Here is a 19,875-nt window from a genome sequence, read left to right on the forward strand (position 1 = left end):
CATCCTAAGGTTTTAAAAACTGAGCTTAAATAAATGATTAGCGGTAATAAAAGCTGAGGGAGGTCAACAGTGATCACTGACTGTTTTATGAGCTTTTTGAGATTAAATAGAAGAAAATACATAACATTAAACATGTTAAAAACACAAAAGCCATATTAAACGCAGACTACTTTAGTCCCGGAAGTAGGATTCGTCACGTCATCACTTAACGACTGGATAGCTCCTGGGTTCACAGTAGCATCGCTCTGCTAACATGCTAACAGCACATTTGAGCTACTCACCACCTCCCTTCCTGTGCTGAATCGTAAGCCTAAGCGAATCACTTAGGACTCGCTCACCCCCTCCCTCCTGTGCTGAGTCATAGAGTGAACGAATCACTCACTCATTCACCCCCTCCCTCCTGTGCTGAATCATAGAGCGAACGAATCACTCACTCACTCACCCACCCCCTCCCTCCTGGCGCACAGCTTCTTCTACTTCTTCTTGGTTGGCAACCAATGTTAAGGCGCATTACCGCCCCCTGGCTCACATTTCAGTGGACATTTAGATGAGAAAATATATATTTAACACATTTGAGGAAAATACTAATAAAAAAAACAAAAAACAAAATAAATGTTTATTAAACAATTTGATAGGAAATTGCTTAATTTTAGAAATGTTTTTGCTCTTTTTTGCTCTATAAAATATATATATATATATTTTTAGAATCATTCATCTTAGCAGTAGGATTTACATGAAAAGAGAAACAAATTAAGTTTGAGTGAAAATGTAAATTTTTTGCACTCTCTGGTCAACTGACTCAGTGAATCAAATGACTCAAAAAATCCGATTCACTTTGGTGAGTGACTCATTAAAACTCAATTCAGTAAAAAGAATCAAATTTACCATCACTATAGTGCAAACCCGTAAACAACTGTCGAGAGACATTTTAAGATAAAGACCCTACAACCCCATCATCCAGCAATCCCACTTAAGCAAGCTCTTGGTAATGTTGGGGCAGAAGAACTCCCTTTCCACAGGAAGAACCGGGTCCAGGGCAGGGGTGGATCTAGAAGGGTGGCATGGGGGTGGCATGTACCATCCTAAAATCATCTCTTGCCACCACAAGTGCTACCCTAGTTTTGCATATGACAGTGTTGTTTATTAAAATAAGATAGCATAAGCACTTTGAGCGTAGTTACAGTTAAAAGTGAATATAAATTCTAAAACTGAATATATTGATAATTTCCTCTTACTTTTGCTGTTTTGCTTCCACCACAATAAAATCACACTTCCTGCACAGCTCTCGCTCTCTCTCTCTAAGTGTACTTTAAGAACAGTTTCTCATCTAAAAATCACAATTTTCTGCATTATTCGCTTTCTTATTACCCACCTGTCTACCGTTGTGTACAGCGCTGTCGGCCAGTGTTTTTGTGTGTGTTTTTTTAATGACCTCCGAGAAGAAAACGCATTTCTGCTGTTCAATACCGAAGAAATGTAAACTTTTTAAAATGATGGCAAATTGCAAAACGCTTAGCTGTGTCTTTAATCAAACCTCTGTAACTTTGCTCTGCTTCACTTCAGCAGCATCAGGTAATGTTCATATGTTGATGCATGGTTTTCTTTTGTTTTTGTTCTACTGCAGAATATTTTTAAGGATATCTGCTATAAAAAGCCAGGCCAGAAAAATCTCCTTAATGTTTTTCTGTTTTATCCTCAGGTACTTTGACATGGTACTTTGGCATCCGCTGTGATGCTTACACCTCTGATGAAGTCTCACAAGTGTTAGTACTGATAAATGATCAGAATTATAATATTTCTGACTGTCCGAGACAAAATTTCCCCAATTCAAATTGAATCAAAATCGTGGATCGAATCGAATCAGGACCTTGTGAATTGGAATCAAATCGATCCTAGAAATCAGTGACAATACCCAGCCCTATTTCACACAGGTGGTTGGTTGGTGCACTCTGGAAATGGAATAAAGGTGAGCGTTATTAACCTTTTGGGGTCCACGGACACACCGCACCTCCAAGTCACATGACTGATTTAAGCTGACTTTAAGCTCCAATAAGCTGCAGCCACACTGAGTCTCTATTTCAGCCTGTGTTGAAAGTTCAGACTTCAAAGTATACACCGTTTTTTAAATTTTAATGACAGACCACTAAATCCAGAGTTAAGATTTAAAAAAAAAATATATAAGCCTTTTTTCTAAACACTATTGTCACGTTTTGTGTGTTTTTGGGTTTTTTTTTAAAGCATTTTCTAAGGACAGCACAAAAACACTAAAGAAAAAAAATAGCCATCTCTTTCCTATCGGTGGAAAAATGTAGCATGTCGACCAATTTTTAAAAAAAAAAAGTAAACACGTGGGATTTGGTTGTTTAGGAATAGGGGAAAGTTTTGGAAGTGATGGCAGAGACACAGAGCAAACAAGTGAAAGAGAGAGAGAGAGAGATCGATAGCGAGTTTTGAGATGTGAGAGATTTGTGAGGTTTAGCGTGGAGTGTGTAGTTAGTCTGTTATGTAGTCGTTTTGTTTTGCGTGTCAGTGAGGGCACTAATGACTGTCACAAACCACTAACCTACTGATCGGAAGGTTAGTGGTTTGATCCCTGGCTCCTCCAGTCTGTATGTCAAGTATCCTTGGGAAAGATACTAACCCCAAATTGCTCTCCGATGCAACATCGGAGTGTGAATGTGTATGAATGTAGTTAGGAAGCACGCAGAAGTCTAGAAGAAAGTGCATGTGTGACTGGGTGAATGTGGAATGTTGTACTTGCTTTGAGTACTCCAGGAGAGTAGAAAAGCGCTATATAAGAATCAGTCCATTTACCATTTACAAAGGCAGATTGCAATGCAAACGCTGTCTCCAGGAGGAAAAGAGGAGTGATACACCTCCTGTTGTCAGGCCTGCAGGTTTATCGCTGTGGTGTTCTCCTCTGTCTTGTGGCAGATAAAAAATTTTTTTTTTTTTACTGGCACAAATAATTTGTGGGGCATCTTTTTAAGACACCTGATTGTTCTCTCATTTTCGTTATAGTAATATTTTTAAATGGTTGTACAAAATAAAAAAAACAAACACCAGGTGTATTGGCTGCACTTTTTGATAAATAGTTGTATGTTTACAAAAATGTGTGCAAGTTTTCAAAATGTACAATTTATATTAGCATTTAAAGTTATAAAAATAATTTACTCAACACGTCTGTGGTTTGTGTGAAATGTACAGGTTATAGGTCATATTAAAGGTGGGAAAAACCTGTGAAATATATACTGGCTTCTTTTTTTCCCCACAACAGCAACTTACATTTTAACAAGAATATGCTAAAATTCTTGTTAAAGAATTTAACGCATACAAACGCACACACACAACTGGGGTTGTTGCGCACTTCACCTATAGGAAGACTTTGTTCACTTAAAAGTCACAAGTTAAAAATCAGAAAGCTACAGACAAGAACATGAAATACAATTTGTTTTTTTTATTTAATATAAGGCAACGAAAGAAATCACATCTTACAAACAGGTTACACACAAACCCTAGTTATCAAAATAGCTACAAGTAATTTAAAGCCCAAACCCATTCCCAATGATGTAACAACTGCCAAGCTGAATATTATAAAGTGCGTTCTTGTTCTCAATCATCACCAAGGCAAAGTTGTCATTATGTTTTTCTCAGAGTGAACCTGACACAACTTTCAGGCGCTAAGCATGTGTTTTTAATCACTTTAATATCTCAGTTGCATCTACACAGCATTCATTTACCTTTCACATCAATCAAAATGTACTGCTTGAAGGATCATTTGATCAATAACATGTGTTCCCTTGCTTTGCAAATGTAATATTAAATTGAGATTTTAAAAAAGACAAAGAAGAGAGTCCATATTCAACACTGTAAGTCAGCATCTTTCGCCGTCTACGGATCGGTCAGTTCTTTTCTCTAAAGAAAAGGAAAGACGTGTTAATGTTTACTTTAATCTTTTAGTTTAGTAAGAAAGGCAGACTCATAGGCAGCATTTGAATTTATAATGCAAGCTGCATATATGATTTGTTCTACTAATAACAAACAACAGAGATAATGCATTCAAAAATTCATGCCACAGCTCTCCCACGTCAACTGCAAGCAAAATCATGCAAAAGGCAACATGAACACATTGGGAACTGCATGAAGGATGGGGTAGTTATTAAATCCTGTCCATTGAAAAAAAAGCTGGAATGAGCAGAGAGTGGAAAAGGAAACAAAAAAGGACAAAAACAAACAAACAAAAAACTAAAAAAAAAACCAAAGGAAATAAGTTAATGTCATTCCAGGGCCAAAGCTTTTAGACAAGTCCACTTTATCATATCACTGCGAGTCACTTTAGACACATCAAAGATTATTTTCAGTCAACTGGAGACACCTAATGGCTAAAATGATGTATTATTTCACACTCAAACTTCTGTCCTAAAATTTATTTGAATTTTAAAAGAGTTAATATGTAGTTTGTCTCTAAATATCAAACTGACCCTGGAAATCAGGAGTTAAAATGTCAAAACAAAGGGTGATAAAGAAGCTGATAAGAGACAATAAGGCACTGCAGTAAGTGACATTAATGACAGGAGCGTTGCAGGGGAGAGGTCTGGGGTTTGGAGGGAAGCACACCTGACAGCAAAGGTTCCCTGGATGAGTCCAAGACCTGGTGAAAATGAAGCCAGGTCAGAATTGTCTCTCTTTTACAGTTTGTGCGTGTCTCACTCTCATGGACATACGTACACACACACACGCACACACATTCACCCAGCCTTGCCAGAGTGTTACAAGTTTAATGTTTTGTGATGACTTTGAATGTCTGGATGGCAAATGTGAGAACCACAGATATTTTCATATTGGCTGCATGGATTTCCCTAAACCTTTCAAACATAATAAGCCTCTCTCGTGTGAGAAATAAATTTCAAGTTATATTTTTGACTGATGGCTGTCTTTGTATCATAAAGGCAATCTCAGAACTAAAGGTATAGTTTAGATGCTTGGTTTTATTGTTTTGATTTAACAAGCTCAAACATTAAACAAACGATAAAACCAGTTCCTAACATCCTTGAACCCTGCTGAGTTGCTTCTATATTTAGTGATTGCATGGTCCCGTCTATCACAAGCAACAATCATCTTATAAGCAACAATCAGCTTAGGTAAGCCGACTGTAGCTTATCTATCAGATTTGTTATCATTTTATGCACCATGCCATATGCTTGGGTCAGTTGATCAACAGCTTTTAATAGTTCAAAGAAGGAGACTGGTTTTCACTGTAAAAACGATCCATTTAAGACCAAGGAGTCAACCTCATTAAGTACTCAAATCTCAACTAAGAACACACTTGGTTTCATTATCCTTTCCAGTTTAACTGGTGTATTTCTTCTGTTCCTTCAAAAGCAGGCTTAATTTATTCTTGCTCTCCAACATTTCATTAATTTTGATTCTACTGTCATTCTTTTTAATTCTCTGTTTACTATGTATTTCTCAGTATATTGTAAATACTTTTTTGCTTGGTACACTATCTCCAGCTGTTATAGATTTTAGTCAGAATGAACCTTAAAGTTGGATCAGAACTGCTGGACATGTGGTTTATCTAGACTAATATCACCGAGATTAACAGGAGAGGTAGCTGAATAACACTGCTACAATATTCCACAAATTTCCAAGTGACATGTCTGGAAAACAGAATTTATAGATATCATGTCCATTTTCTAGTTGCTTTTCCAATTCAGGGTCACCAAATGGTTGGAGCCTGTTCATGGTCAGGGACGGGGAAACAGCTTGGAGAGGTCTATCACAGGGCTAAAACATAAGGACAGACAAACATTTACACTCATATCTACAAATATGCCCAACTTAGATTTAACCTAATATGCATGTTTTTTGGATTGTATATTAGGTCAGAGTTTACAGAAATCCATGCAAAGATAATCATCATTGTTTTCACATTTGCCATCATTTAAGCCAGCAGCAGTTCCAGTTAAAACCATTCACAACGGGGGTCACATATTTTTAAGGTCAGGAAACAGTTAGACAACAGGGAAAATAGCCTGGAATAAACAGCATTCTTTGAGGCCAGCATGCAATTCAATATAATATAAGCACTTTTTTTGAACAGCCTGCTGTGTCAGGTGAGACCAGTTTTTTTCACAGCTGACTTGTATATGAACCGCTGACAGGCAAATTAGAAATGATGCATGCTATGGAACTTCAGCTGACAGCAAACAAGATTTTTCTGTTTGTTTTAAACGCTACCAATCAAGAAAAACTCGCTCTGCAAGAATCCAGCAAGCAAACAGTCAAGTTTTCTTCCAAGAACTCCAGCTAACACAGGAACACATAGGAAAACTAACAAGTGATCTTTCCCTTTTCCTCCTTTTTTAACGGATTGTCATTTCATTATGGTAAACAAAGACAGCCTACAACTAAAGCATGTCAGGATTTCCATATTAGTAAGGTAAATTATTAATAATCACGTAGTCTGTGACTACACTTCTTATTCCGTCCTCTGGATTTAAAAAGAGCAAAATGTTGACAGTTTTTTTTTTTTAATAAAGTATTGACAGTCAAATATGACAGCTACAAGAGGAATGACGTTTTTTGGAATAATAGAAAAACACCAATACAATTCTCCCTCTCCTCCTCTCACCTGGTATGTGGTTCCAGCCCAGAACTGCTTCATCTCCCCCCTGCAGCCTGCCACCACAGCAGAAGTTATCACAGTGAAGGGCACTAAGTAGAGCAGAGCAGGCTGTCCCATTCCTGACAGCAACATCACGATGAATGTCAGTATCATTCCCAGGAAATAGGCTAAAAAGAAATATGAAGAAGGAAAGAGATATGGTAAACTTAAAGCTTACACCTGGCTTTATATGGCAGCCTTTCAGTTGACAAGTGTAAAAAGAGACTCAGTAAAAAGCTAATTCAGTGCACTTGTAAATAAAACTTTATTACTACATCAGCTAATAAACCTCAAAGACTAAAAAGTAAAACTGCAGCTAAATACAAGTGAACCCTTTGAAAGTACAGAGAATTGAACTTGCAGGTCATAAAAATGGTAACAAACAAAATAATGCATAAAAGCTATATTCATGTATTCAATAGTAAAACTAGGTAGTTATCAACAGTTCAAGCTGGAAAAAGTTGTGCTAACGACTTGTCTTTGACTCATGTGCTCCAATTAAGAAGATGACATTTGAAGTATGGGTTGTAAATTTTTTTTTTTAAATAAAGTTACCCTCGAGAGATTACTCTGTTTGAATTATACTTCAATCTCAACAATGTTCAAAAGATAAATTACAGAGATGTAATGAGCTGGAAAAGCCTGTAAAGTATTTCTAAAGGCCTTCTATTCCACTTATCCAGTTCAGGGGCTGGAGGGCTGGAGACCCGACAGATAGTCAGTTTGCTGTGGGGCTCATGCTCAAATTCACACCACGACCAATTTAGGATCATCATTAGCCTAAAATCATATCTTCAGACCGTGGGATGAAGATTGCAAAAGTCCACTTTTAGACAATGCTCTGTGGCCAACTATTGAACCATTTTAAGCTAAAAAAAAAAAAAACTTGTTTGGAGGTACAAGGCATTGCACACCAACACGAAAATGTCATCCAAGCTGCAGCACACGGTGAAAGGAACATCACGGTCTGTTTGCAAGTGTTCTTATAAAATACTTCGTCAGTGCAGCGACACAATAAATTATGTTTGGTATGCCAATTTTAAAGAGGAAGGAGAGAGAAGAACATGATGAGTATACCAACAGGACTTTGGATTTGAGCAAGGTTGTCACTGCCTCTGCTGAGAACAAGGTCAGTAAGATGCAGGGTGAGTCTGGGCTTTTTGTAAACATTATTGAAAAAACATTACCACTTAAATGTTGGAAATATGCATTCACACAGTCCCATTATCATGCTATTAAATATTATAGATTACTGCTATGCAATATTATTTTTTGCTGTGTGCGCTTATATGTATGTATAACAAAGAGACAACAGAGACCAAGTGAATGAGGTAGTGTGTTTGCATTGGTACAACACAGCATTAAAAATCCAGGAAAAAAAAAAACAAAGAGAAAATTTTTTTTTTTTGCAATTTTGAGAATTTCTAATGGAGACCGTTGTGACTGAAAGAGGTTCTACAAGTCACGTAAGTCGAGAGTTCACTTGCCTTTTCCAGCCTGCACTGTGAATGATTTCTCAGTTTGTGTAATAAAGACATGAAATGTACAAATGTTCTCATGTTATCAGTTAAGTCAAGTTGCCATAGATGAAGATCAGACCACATTTTATGAGTAATAAAACTAAAAAGAGCTCATAAGCGTTTGTGTGACATTGCATGAAGTTCAATCTGAAAAATGTGAGTTCAGTCCTGGCAGTCAATAAAATGACTGATCATATGCAATATGATAAGAAAATAAGAAAAGAAAAGAAATAGTGTACGTTTAAACCAGCAATTCACTCAAACAGATCGGGGTTTGGCAAAAATCAAACCCCGATCTGAATATTTTCCCCCTTTTCCCAAAATTCAATGACTTTACACAAGACATTGTGTGTGCGTTTTTGTTTTTTTAAATCCATGAAAATTAATGACAGACCCAACAAAATGATAACAGATGTGTGATACCTATGCAGCAACTGACGAAGTAGACTTTCCTCTTGCTCTTGATCCAAACATCAAACCTGCTGCAGTAGGCAACCAAAAGACCTGTGGGTGCAACAACAATGCAGGGTGAGAGCCACTCATCATTACACATACATCATCCAGTATGAAATCCTGTATGTATGGGTTAGTGACTCATTCATTTTCCCCCCTATTTACAGTTAATGGTGTAAATAGACTAACCGAAGACATATGAAATCTAAAGAAGAGTCTGGCTAAACTCAAACCACGGACTCTGCATTTATTGAGTAAGCACCCTAACATTTTGCTATCAAGCTGCAATTTTAAATTAGTTTTCCTATTTTGTTCTTTGTGTTTTTGAATCAAAGAAATAGACTAGATATTAAAAAAAAAACAACAACAACAACCTTTATTTGTATTAAAAACAAAATCTAACACATTGTTAAGAATTGCTTCATATGTCTAACTAATGTTCGTACACAGAAATGCTCACACATATAAGCAGTGGTGTAAAGGTGAACCGTGAGAGCGTCTATATCCTTACCTGGGACAATGATGTCGCCGTAGCCCAGGATGGAGAACTGCATCATACACAGGTTTTGAGCCCAAGCTAAGAGGCGCGGGACACGCATCACCACAGGAAGCTGAGAAAAAAATGACAAAAAAGGCCAACAGCAGAAATCTTGTTCAGTGTCTTTGTGTTCCACCTAATCTAACGGCTGTCCCTTAGCTTTACTTGAATTCAACCTATAGCAGGTACACTTTTCTACACTGCTGTAGATTACTTTGCATATTTTCTGATACAGAGACATTTCCAGCTAAATCTTTCATTTCCATATTTCAGAATCCATCCGGTCTGCGTAGACATAAAGAAAGAAGCTCTAAACAAAAGGACTGCTATCATTTATTGTTGTCAGTATTGTGTTTTTGTAATACCTGAACTGAACTTCTTAAATCTTACCTCCCACTTTTATTTTTTATTTTTTCCACAATAAGATCGAGAACAAGCAAACCCACTCAGGAATTTAGTAAAATAAAAAATGAAAACCAAAGAAAAAAAAAAAAAAAGTTAGTCACCATGTGTGTAGGCAATTTTTACACAAATCAATAAGAATACAAAACAATTTGTCTCAAGGAGTATGAAAATAATGCATCCCTGATTAATTAATGAGCTGTAAAACTGCCGCTCTAATCTTTCTTAAGCAATATTGCTGGAAAATGTGGTAACTTATAAGCACCCATCACCATGCACCTTTTTTATTAATATCCTGTAACAAAAACATGTGTGTGCACATAACTAGCTCACAACATTACTTGCTGCAAACAAAAAAGACCCCCACATCTTTCTCGTGCCAAAAAGATATTTTTAATCATATTAGTTTCTTCTTAACCACCTTCTGGACATGCATGACAGACATGCATATTGATACATGTACATAAACCTTTTATCATTTTAACATATGTATATATGTACACATTTTAACATATGTACACATTTACCCAATAAAAACGTAAAATTAGTTCTTTCACAGACTAAAAATCAACCGCCACCATACCTCCCTACCCACCTCAGCTATCATTACAACAAAAACAAAACAAAACAAAACAAAAAAGGAAAAAGTAGTGGATGGGTAACAAGTCAAGCCTTACTTTCTCAGAGGGAGGCTGGGGTTCAGCGGGGATCTCCACACCTTGTGTCTAAGACAGAACCCACCCAACCCCAGTGCATAGTTAATCTATTATTCCCCTCAGGGCATCTACAACAAGCAGTCCATGTCAGCTGGGTTGTTAATGAAGCCATAACAAACGTGTAAGGGAGTTCCACCAAGCCCATCTTATAGTGCTCCGTTTGTGACTCTGGTAAAGAGTGATTTTTTTTTCCTGAACCCAAATTTATACAAGTGAATCTGAGTATTAAAAGAAGAGTTACAATGCAGATTAGTTTGTCCATTAGACATAAAATGTTGCCTTAATTAGGCTGTGAATTTTTATGTATACAGTAGTGTGAAAAGTCTTGAGTTAGCCCTCATGTTTTTATATTTTGCTAGGAAAATGAAAAAATATGGTTGAAGTGATTCCATGATGGTTGAACCAGGACTCTTAGGCTTCTTGAACAAGACAAAAAGCTTTTCTTTGGGTATTGGCTGCCTTTTCTTTTGTTCTCTGTTAAGATGATCCCACATTACCTCAATAATTTTGAGGTCTGGGCTCTGGGGACACCAATCGATGACTAATAGTGCTCCACTGTGTATTTTTTCTATCCAGGTGTGCTTTTACTGTGTTGGAAGTGTGTTTGCTGGGATCATTCTCGTGCTGAAATATGAAGCTGCTCCAGCCCCAAACTCTGACAGAAACTCTGTTGCCTTTTACAGATGGTTGCAGACATTCACTATTGTCCCTCCCTCCTGACCTCGTTTGTACATTTTGATCATTTGGATTTAACACCCAATGGGACCTGTTGCCACTGATTTTCAGTCCAGCACTTGTGAATTTGGCATACCTCAGCTTCGTCTCATTTTCTCCTGTTTCTTAAGAATTGCTTCTAGACAGTTACTGTATCCGATGAGGGTAGATATTTTTAGTCTGTTACTTCTTCTTTTCTTCTCTACTTGTTCAGCTTCCTTAATTTTTTTAAGGACGCTCTGCACACCATGCTAAGATATGGTTTTTAGCTAATAACTTTATTTCCAACAGCCTTTTTTCTAAGCTGTCTGTTAAGCGTAGACACAACAGAGGTTCATCTTTTTTTAGCTTTGAATTATTCATCGGTCAGTGTTAAGTAGCCTAATAAACATTCCCCTGAAAACGAGTGAAAAATCAGCCAATGGCCAAAGAAAAACTTTGGCAGACCTTTAGAAACCCTGGAGAATTTTTGCTCAAGACCAGTTTAAAAGACAAGTCTGGCTCCATGGATGGGAAATATAAAAAAATAAAATTCTAAGTGACCTTCTAGTCTTTATGGCGCGGGGGGGGGGGGGGGGGGGCATGTTTATGCCAAATTTGAAGAAATTCTCTTATAATGTGAAAGAGATTTTGCATTCACATCAGTACAGTCAGACTTGGATATGGATAAAGGCAGCTGTGAAGAAAAAATTGTTTTTTTTTCCAAATTAACAATAGCCCTAAAAACAGTTTGGTGGAGTTCCCCTTCAAGATAGGAAACAATGCAGGAAGCTTACCTTCTCTCCAAATGCATCTGGGCCCAGGGCAACCTGCACCATGATGCTTACTCCATTCTGTGGCAAAGGGGGAGATGCCAAGCATTCATATCAAATTACTTAATGAAAATGAAATCACATCATACTAAAACACCAGAGCAAAAAATCCTCAGTTAGAAAGGCCCTCAGAGAGTGCAAAAGCTAATGCCTCATCTCATGTTGTCTAAGCGATCTAGATCTAAACCAAAATTTAGACAGAGTGTACTCACACTAGACATAGTTGCCTCGCCTGAGCACGACTGTTATACATCCCCACTCCCCTTATGGCTTGTGCTCATATAAACCGGAGTAAACTTCAGTTTGTTTCGCTCACCCTCTTTCGTAGACTCTTGCTGTTGAAAAGCACTCCTGCAGAGCATCAGTTTGTCATTGAGGAAAAAGTGAAAATCTATGCTCAGGCCTGTGGACCACTCACACTACTATGCTCAAGCATTCCTGAACCGTAAAGATTCACTTATCTATGTCCAGGCATGGCATCCAGTGATCTAACTAGTACAACAAACTAGACTTTGCCTCAATTCAGTACAGCTGAAATTCACAGCTCCTTCTGCCTCAGATCAGATCCACAACAGAATTTCACAGAGGTAGTCAAACTAAATAAATTTAAGTCATTTTTAAGTGTTCTTATGGCTGCCAATGTTATATATAAACCTTATGGCTACTTCTTTGCCTGAGACGACTCTATTCTGACGTTTTAAATGTTTTAGCTCTGACGTTTTTAGATGTTTCTGCATCTCACTTTTTTATATGTATAAACTTATTTTGTGGAATTTCTTGTTTGTTTTATTAGTAAACTTACTTTTGGCTTTCTCAGCTTATACGCTCCTGGTTAAATAAAAGTTCAACTATAAGAATGTATTATTCCCTTTTCCATGCCACACATCTACATTAATTTTTATTAAATTAGGGTGATATTTTTGTAGTTTGTCACGAACTTGCTAATAGACAAAAACATCCGAGGTGTACATATCAATTTGTGTGCAGGGTTCACTTCATATTAAAAAATAATAACTAATTCAGTGTATAACTAATATTTGATGAGTGGATTCTAAAATGTGTCAGACCTTGAGGCAATAAGAGCAGCAAATGCAGAGAAATAGCAAAAACTTCGTTTTTAAAAAAAATCAATAACAACATTACTGCTTTAGCAACAAGATACAGATAAAAAACAAAAATAAAGATAAACATACCTTAGTGAAGAAAGGAGTGATGAAAACAAAGAAGACATCATATACAAGCAGGAGGCTCAGCAGAATCACACAGATCTACGAGACATTGGAAAGAAAAAATTATCACCAACTACATGGCTCAAAAATCCATGTGAGGAAATCTGCTAGAAGCTTTGTGAGTGTGATTATAACATTTTTAATCAAATATCAAAGACTGGAAAAAACAAAAATTCTTAGGAATGGAGCACTGCCTGACATTCTTACAGGAAGTGTTGATAAATATGAACAAATATATATTTGTATAAATAGAACAACTACAGTGCAAGTATTCATTGTACAAGAAAAAATACCTTGAAATTGGACAGTGAAATTGTCTTCATGAAGTTGAGGCAGAAAGCAATGCCAAGGAGGTCCTGCAGAATCCAGATCCATCTGCAAGACATAAAGACCTCTTTAACTTTAGGGTTTTCATTACTTTAAATGTAGCTATTTCAGGATAAACTGTCTCATAAACATTGTTACAATTTTATGGGTAATTTTATCCCACAGTGTTGTAGAAATTCACCACCAAAATAATTCCCTGCCACAGTGGTGTAATCATGTCTGAAAACTGACAGGACTGTGAATGTGTACCTGTCTTCATTTCTGTACACTCCCCATACCACAGAAATGCTAATGCACACAGCAGCCAACAAGAGAGACCTCACTGAGAAGTTCCAATTCCGGACAGAGAACCTGGAAAAAGACACAGAGCCACATTTAGGTAGAAACAAAGAAACAAAAACAAAACAAGTAAAATTCTTGCACACATTCACCGAGACGCTGATGTTTGTTTGAAGCTTTTCAAGCTTTAAACCACTGGTCTTTTTAATATAAAAACAGAAAAAAAAAAGTTTTTTAAATGTTAGTAACACATCAAAAATCAGACCTTTACTATCCATGAATCACTTGGAACTTGCAGTACTTAATTTCCCCCTTCTGCCTAGATTATTTTACCTCACCATTTGTGTAAACCACTCACTCAACGACAGCATCCCCCCTCTGTGACTTCCGGAGAAATTCACAATTCATTTTTAACTTTTACATGGCTAAGCTCCTCATTTTACTGACCTACCGTACATTCAACCAATTTGCTATACGTTAATTTTTATCTTTTCGTCACTTTAACGCAGTCATTTCCCCAGGTTTTTCAATACAAACAAAATAATATCTCACTCAAAATTAGTCGCCAGGAACTAGTCAATAGTAAAAACTCTCTCTAAAGGTCTGATATCTATTTAATGTTTTAACTACAATGATGTGGTGTATATTTAATGTGGTTCCAAAGTCTGAGGCTCATACCTTAAAGTGCCGCAACCGATTTTGTCCATCACTGCATCAAAACAGCTATAGAGCGCAGAGGCAGATGCCAGGCAGAAGATAACAATAATGACGTAAACTGGAGAAAAATAAATAAATAGATCATATCACCAAAACTCGAGGTAAAATTACTCTGTTAAAGAACCAGGAACTGATTTAAAAAAACAAACAAACAACAACAACAAAACCCTAACCAAGAACTTTGTAGAAGAAGTACATGAGGACAAGCATCCCGCACATCAAGGCAACAAAGATAACCACTTTGAGAGGAGAGTACAGTGAAAGCTCTCCACTGTCTGCTTTGCTTTCTCCGCCTCCTCCTCCTCCAGACGCACCGCTATTCAACCGTTCCCTGAAACACACAAACAAAAAAACCCTCTTTGAACTGTGTTTGAATTAGAAGAAACAAAACAACATCAGGTAGAATGAAATGTGAAGCAATGCAATACATATGATCTCAGCAAGAGTACATTTAAATGTCACTTGCTCACATCATTATCACCAATTGACATTACACAGTTAATGACAATTTGACTGCATATGAAAAAAAATATATAAATCAATGTGTTTTCTGCTATGTTTGGTTTATTTTTAATGAGACATCATTACAGACACGAGTTTTCAGCTCACAGCTGTATAATACTGAAAAATCTCACCTCTCACACGCCCCGCTCCAGTAGCCACCCAAAACAACTGTGCCAATGGAAATCAGCAGGATGACTGCAATGCTTGGATCGATCTTTGTGGAAGGTGGAGCATACAGCTTCACCTGCATCTCCTTCCCGAAGACCTGAGGACGCATGCAAAGAGTTAAAAATGGTCATCAGATTCAAACAAGACATATTAAAGGATTTATTAAAAATAAAAAGTTCTGACCTGCCAAGCTTCCAGGAAATCCCTGTACCTCATGAGAGCGAGAGAAATATTGACCTTTGCGTACTCCGACTCGTTGGCTGATGGGATTTTCTGAAGACATTTTTATAAATATTATCAGTGATTTGGGAATGTTTCAAGTATAATAGAGCAACAATAAAACAAACAAAAAACACTTCGAGATGAGACTTTTTTTAATAAATTGACTCTAGATCAATTAAACTGAATAGAATTAAATTTTTTGTGAGGTGGTAGAAGTATCAGTTTTACCGCTTGCTTTTGTTGTGAAAGTGTTCGTGCAGGGACAGAAGTACAGGGCAGATGTGTATTAGTGGTCTTGAGACTCAATGCACTCTTTATGATTTGGTGGATTGGCGATCACCGATCACAGGATGCAACACTGGCGTATATTTTTCAATAAAGCAATACTGGGTAAGCTTACAGTTTACTTCTTCTGTTACTAGTCACCTTGGACATTTGCAGGAAGATCTAAACATAAATATACTGTTGCCGCACAGCAAGAAGGTCCTGAGTTCAATTCCACCATCAGGCCGGGGTCTTTCTGTGTGGAGTTTGCATGTTCTCCCCGTGTTTGCGTGGGTTCTCTCCGGCTACCTCCCACAGTCCAAAGACATGCAGCTTGTGGGGATAGGTTAATTGTTTAATCCAAATTGCCCATAGGTGGGAATGTGCGAGTGAATGTGAGTGCGAATGGTTGTCTGTCCCTGTGTGTTGGCCCTACGACAGACTGGCGACCTGTCCAGGGTATACCCCGCCTCTCGCCCTATGACAGCTGGGATAGGCTCCAGCGCCCCTCGCGACCCTGAAAAGGATAAGCGGAAGCGAATGGATGGATGGATCTATTGTTAAATATGAAAGCATTATAAGGTATTTAGTAAAGGAGACAGGGCTGTTCTTCTTGTTTTTACACTGCATTTTTTACATATTTTAAATTTGTATGGGTGCAAACTTGGGCAGGTCCTGCGTGTGAAAGGGATTAGATCTCACTGGGAGCTCCTGATCAAATGAATGTTAATAAAATTTGACTTCAGTTAAATTTAAGTGAACAACACATGTATGCTCTTGGGTGTCGGCCGTGTAACAGCAACTCTAATATGAGGTATCTGTTTGTGAAGACATAAAGCAGATTCATGTCATAATTTAAAAGTAATCAATAAAATTTCAAATTGTCTAGTTAACAGATGAATGAATTACAATGACACCAAACTATTTCACAAGGCAATAAAGCATTTTTAGATGGAAATCCCCACAGAAACACCACATCTGTATCATTTCCTGAATCACGCCTTTGTCTATCGCACTTCTCTGATCACCCAAAAGCAGCAAAGAGGAAATAATAACTAACCACAAAAAAAAAAATTAAAGGAAGATCTCAAATCAGCTTAATCAAGCTAACATCTTACCAGCGTCTCATTGCTGGCAATGAGCAAAGCCATCGCTCCAAGTCCCTGAGCGATAAGGGCCTTCTGGCTGAAATCACAGTTGCCCCTCATCACCACCAGAGCCTTGCCCATTACTGAAGATGCATTGATCCCTGAGCTGTCACACAGCAGAGAGGAAGTCATATTCACCAACTGGTACTCCGTCTGAAAAAGTCCGTTAACACTTACAGTAAGACAGTGTTTGGAAAGGTGTCACAACCAAAAGAGCTGTAAAATAGAAAAACTTACTGCAGAATTCAGTGACTGTGCCAGTGGGGTCCAAGAGTGATTGTGAACAATGCAGAACTCCCTCTCAGTATCTCCATTTGAAATATGCGAGATCGCTTCCTGGCCATTTATCTATTGAGAAAGAAATAGTACCCCTTTGATACACTACATATGGAAAATATCTGAACCCAGCCCTGCTTTGACAGTAAAATGTTATCTATGTTCAACACACTTAAGGCTCATTGAGTACCTTGTCATAAATCATTCACACTGAGCCAAGGGACAAATACAAATAAATACAAAATATGGTATAAAATGGTATCAAAATCACATCATGCTCTGAACTATTCATAAGTGCAATAATCTATTTTTTATAAAGAGTACTTAAAACATTTGCCCACACAGATGCATTTGGAGAGTTAAGAACAACAATTTTTTTCCCCAGCTAATGGATCTTGTTCATCCCTTTTCCATTTCCGAACTAACAAAAACAAAACCCATCAACGCTTAGATCATCTGTGTTGAGATCTACAACCTACTAGATGATACTATAAATCTGCTAATGCTTATTGGGTTAGTTTATGATACAGCATCCTATTAATGAAATAGGATAATTAATTAAAAGTAACTAGGTTAGTTTAAATAAATTCCAAAACTATCACCATCAAATCTCAACAACAACAGCCCATGTATGTTAGGATATACAAATATTTTAATATTATATAGGACACACGACTGAAGGAAAACTTGCCAGCTTTTCTAGTAAATCTGCCACTTTTTCTCTTATAAAGTTACCAGTTTAATTCTCATATTTTCTGTTCTCCCCCCCCACAAAATTTCTGTCCTTTTTCCCATAAATTTGACATTTATCAGAAAGTTTTTTTCCCTCATGTATTTTACATTATTTTCTCATAAATTTAGCTCATACATTGGGGCATAGAGCTCATGATTTTTTTTCCTTTAAAAGTTTTATACATTTTTTAAAGGGGGGGACTTGGATTTTAGCCCAGCCACTTATTAATCACTTTATTTTATTATTTATTATTGCTGTCACATTAATCCGTAAACTTTATTTTGTACTCTCAAAGTTAGATATCTCAAAGTTTCATGCCACTTGTCAGCTTTAGTATAGAGTCCCACATGAACACCCGCGCTGTGATCTGCTCATCCAAACGTAAACACTTCCTTGTTGGTGACGTCGCGGAAATCACTGTCTTTAAGTTCCATGGTTTCGGTAAAATTAGATTAAAACGGCCAACACAGTTATATCTATCTTCATTTCAGCTTTCTTTAAAACAACCTTACCCTAACAGCAGAGCAGTAAAACAGTTTTCCGTGTCGTAGCGCACTGAGGCTAACTGAAATGAACACGAGAGCTAACAATTAACCCCAGTTTAAACGGTTGTATTACAAGAAAACACAATCCCTGAGATAGAGACTAACACTGTCTACCGACTACATGCTCAACATTTATTCAAAACGTTAACAGTCACAGCTGACCGTTTTTTCGTCGGTAAGTTTGGCTATCAGGCCCGTCAACAGCTAGTTATCAACATTCACCAACTTACCTCCGACGCTAAACAAAGGAGCGACAAAAATACGACTGCGACAGTTCCTTCCATCTTGTTACCACTCGTTTTTACCTATCCAGACAACATGAAATCACTTCTTTACGGCACGACGACACTTTCTACCCCATAAGCTGTTCCATCATGGCTGTGGTTTAGCTGTCTAGTAGCTGCCGGGGGACTTCCTGTATCGGCTTGTGACATAAACCTGCTGAGCCGCGAGTTTCTGTTTCACCCCAAAGCGTCAGAACAACAACACATATGGCACGCGCACACACACACACACACACACTCCTCGTACTATCCACGAATTTAGCACCGTGTAACTTTGGAGACGTTTAAGTTAAGCTTCTTTCACTTAAATAATAAGTGACAGATAAATTATAATGGCCAGTGTTTAAGACAGAGCTCTAATTCTTTCAAAGTTAAGAAAAGACAACTTTCTTCTTGTATTTTTACCACATGTTTTCTCATAAATGTGACATAGTTTCTCATCAATTTGCTTTTGTTTTCTTATTAATATGCAATTACCCTTTCCTTGTATCCAGCTTTTTTTCCTTTTTTTTTTTTTTACTTATAAATATGCCATTTTTAAATGAATTTGTCCACTTTCTTCTCATAAAGTGGCATTTTTTTCTTGTAATCTTGCATTCTTCTACATAAATTAGCATATTTTTTCAGATTTGTCTGGCAAATTGGCTTTTTTCATGTCAGTTTCTCTTTTTTCTCATATATTTTAACATTTTCTCACAATTATGTTTTTTTTGTTGTAAATTTGACAATTGTTTTCTTGTAAAATCGCCTCTTTGTTATTACTGTAACCAAAGGCAAAGAAAAACTGCAGTCAATTTATGTCCAAAGCACCTGTTTCCTGGGTTTTATTAGATATCAACAGAACCACAGGGTTCAGTGTTAGGACCACTTCTGTTTACATTATACATGCTTCCCCTAGGCAGCATCATTAGAAAACATAGCATACATTTTCACTGCTATGCAGATGACACACAGCTCTATCTATCCACGAAGCCAGGTAACACACACCAATTAGTTAAACTGCAGGAATGTCTTAAAGACATAAAGACCTGGATGGCTGCTAACTTTCTGCTTCTTAATTCAGATAAAACTGAGGTTATTGTACTTGGCCCTGAAAATCTTAGAAATATGGTATCTAACCAGATTCTTACTCTGGATGGCATTACCTTGGTCTCCAGTAACACTGTGAGGAACCTTGGAGTCATTTTTGACCAAGACATGTCCTTCAACGCACATATTAAACGAATATGTAAGACTGCTTTCTTCCATTTGCGCAACATCTCTAAAGTTAGAAATATCCTGTCTCTTAGTGACGCTGAAAAACTAGTTCATGCATTTATTACTTCCAGGCTGGACTACTGTAATTCACTATTATCAG

General features: G+C 37.3%; 1 protein-coding gene across 3 annotated transcripts; it reads right to left on the reverse strand.

Moving 5' to 3' along the window:
• Window positions 1-3,437: 3,437 nt before the first annotated feature.
• Window positions 3,438-18,714, reverse strand: sppl2a (signal peptide peptidase like 2A). 3 transcript variants are annotated; one of them, XM_084930032.1, is made up of 17 exons: window positions 18,465-18,714; window positions 16,918-17,028; window positions 16,651-16,833; window positions 15,230-15,319; window positions 15,010-15,143; window positions 14,548-14,705; window positions 14,336-14,432; window positions 13,628-13,729; window positions 13,345-13,426; window positions 13,016-13,090; window positions 11,787-11,843; window positions 10,258-10,305; window positions 9,152-9,251; window positions 8,611-8,691; window positions 6,635-6,795; window positions 4,618-4,651; window positions 3,438-3,915 (listed from the first exon to the last, which is right to left on the reverse strand). In XM_084930032.1, exons 1-17 carry the CDS (start codon window positions 18,516-18,518, stop codon window positions 3,875-3,877), a joined length of 1,608 nt encoding a protein of 535 aa, XP_084786158.1. In that variant the 5' UTR covers window positions 18,519-18,714; the 3' UTR covers window positions 3,438-3,874. The 3 variants fall into 3 exon arrangements, with proteins under 3 accessions (XP_084786158.1, XP_084786164.1, XP_084786169.1); XM_084930038.1 differs by lacking the exon at window positions 10,258-10,305; XM_084930043.1 differs by lacking the exon at window positions 4,618-4,651.
• Between the last annotated feature and the right edge of the window lie 1,161 nt (window positions 18,715-19,875).

This window comes from Perissodus microlepis, chromosome 1 (genome assembly GCF_051167445.1).
Source record: "Perissodus microlepis isolate ML-2025 ecotype Zambia chromosome 1, ASM5116744v1, whole genome shotgun sequence".
Taxonomy (NCBI): Eukaryota; Metazoa; Chordata; class Actinopteri; order Cichliformes; family Cichlidae; genus Perissodus; species Perissodus microlepis.

Coding starts and splice junctions, on each gene's coding strand:
- sppl2a (XM_084930032.1), bottom strand. CDS start 18,518: ATGGAAGGAACTGTCGCAGTCGTATTTTTGTCGCTCCTTTGTTTAGCG. Junction 16,834..16,917: donor CACAGTCACTGAATTCTGCA/GTAAGTTTTTCT, acceptor GGACTTTTTCAG/ACGGAGTACCAGTTGGTGAA. Junction 15,144..15,229: donor ATTTCCTGGAAGCTTGGCAG/GTCAGAACTTTT, acceptor ATGCGTCCTCAG/GTCTTCGGGAAGGAGATGCA.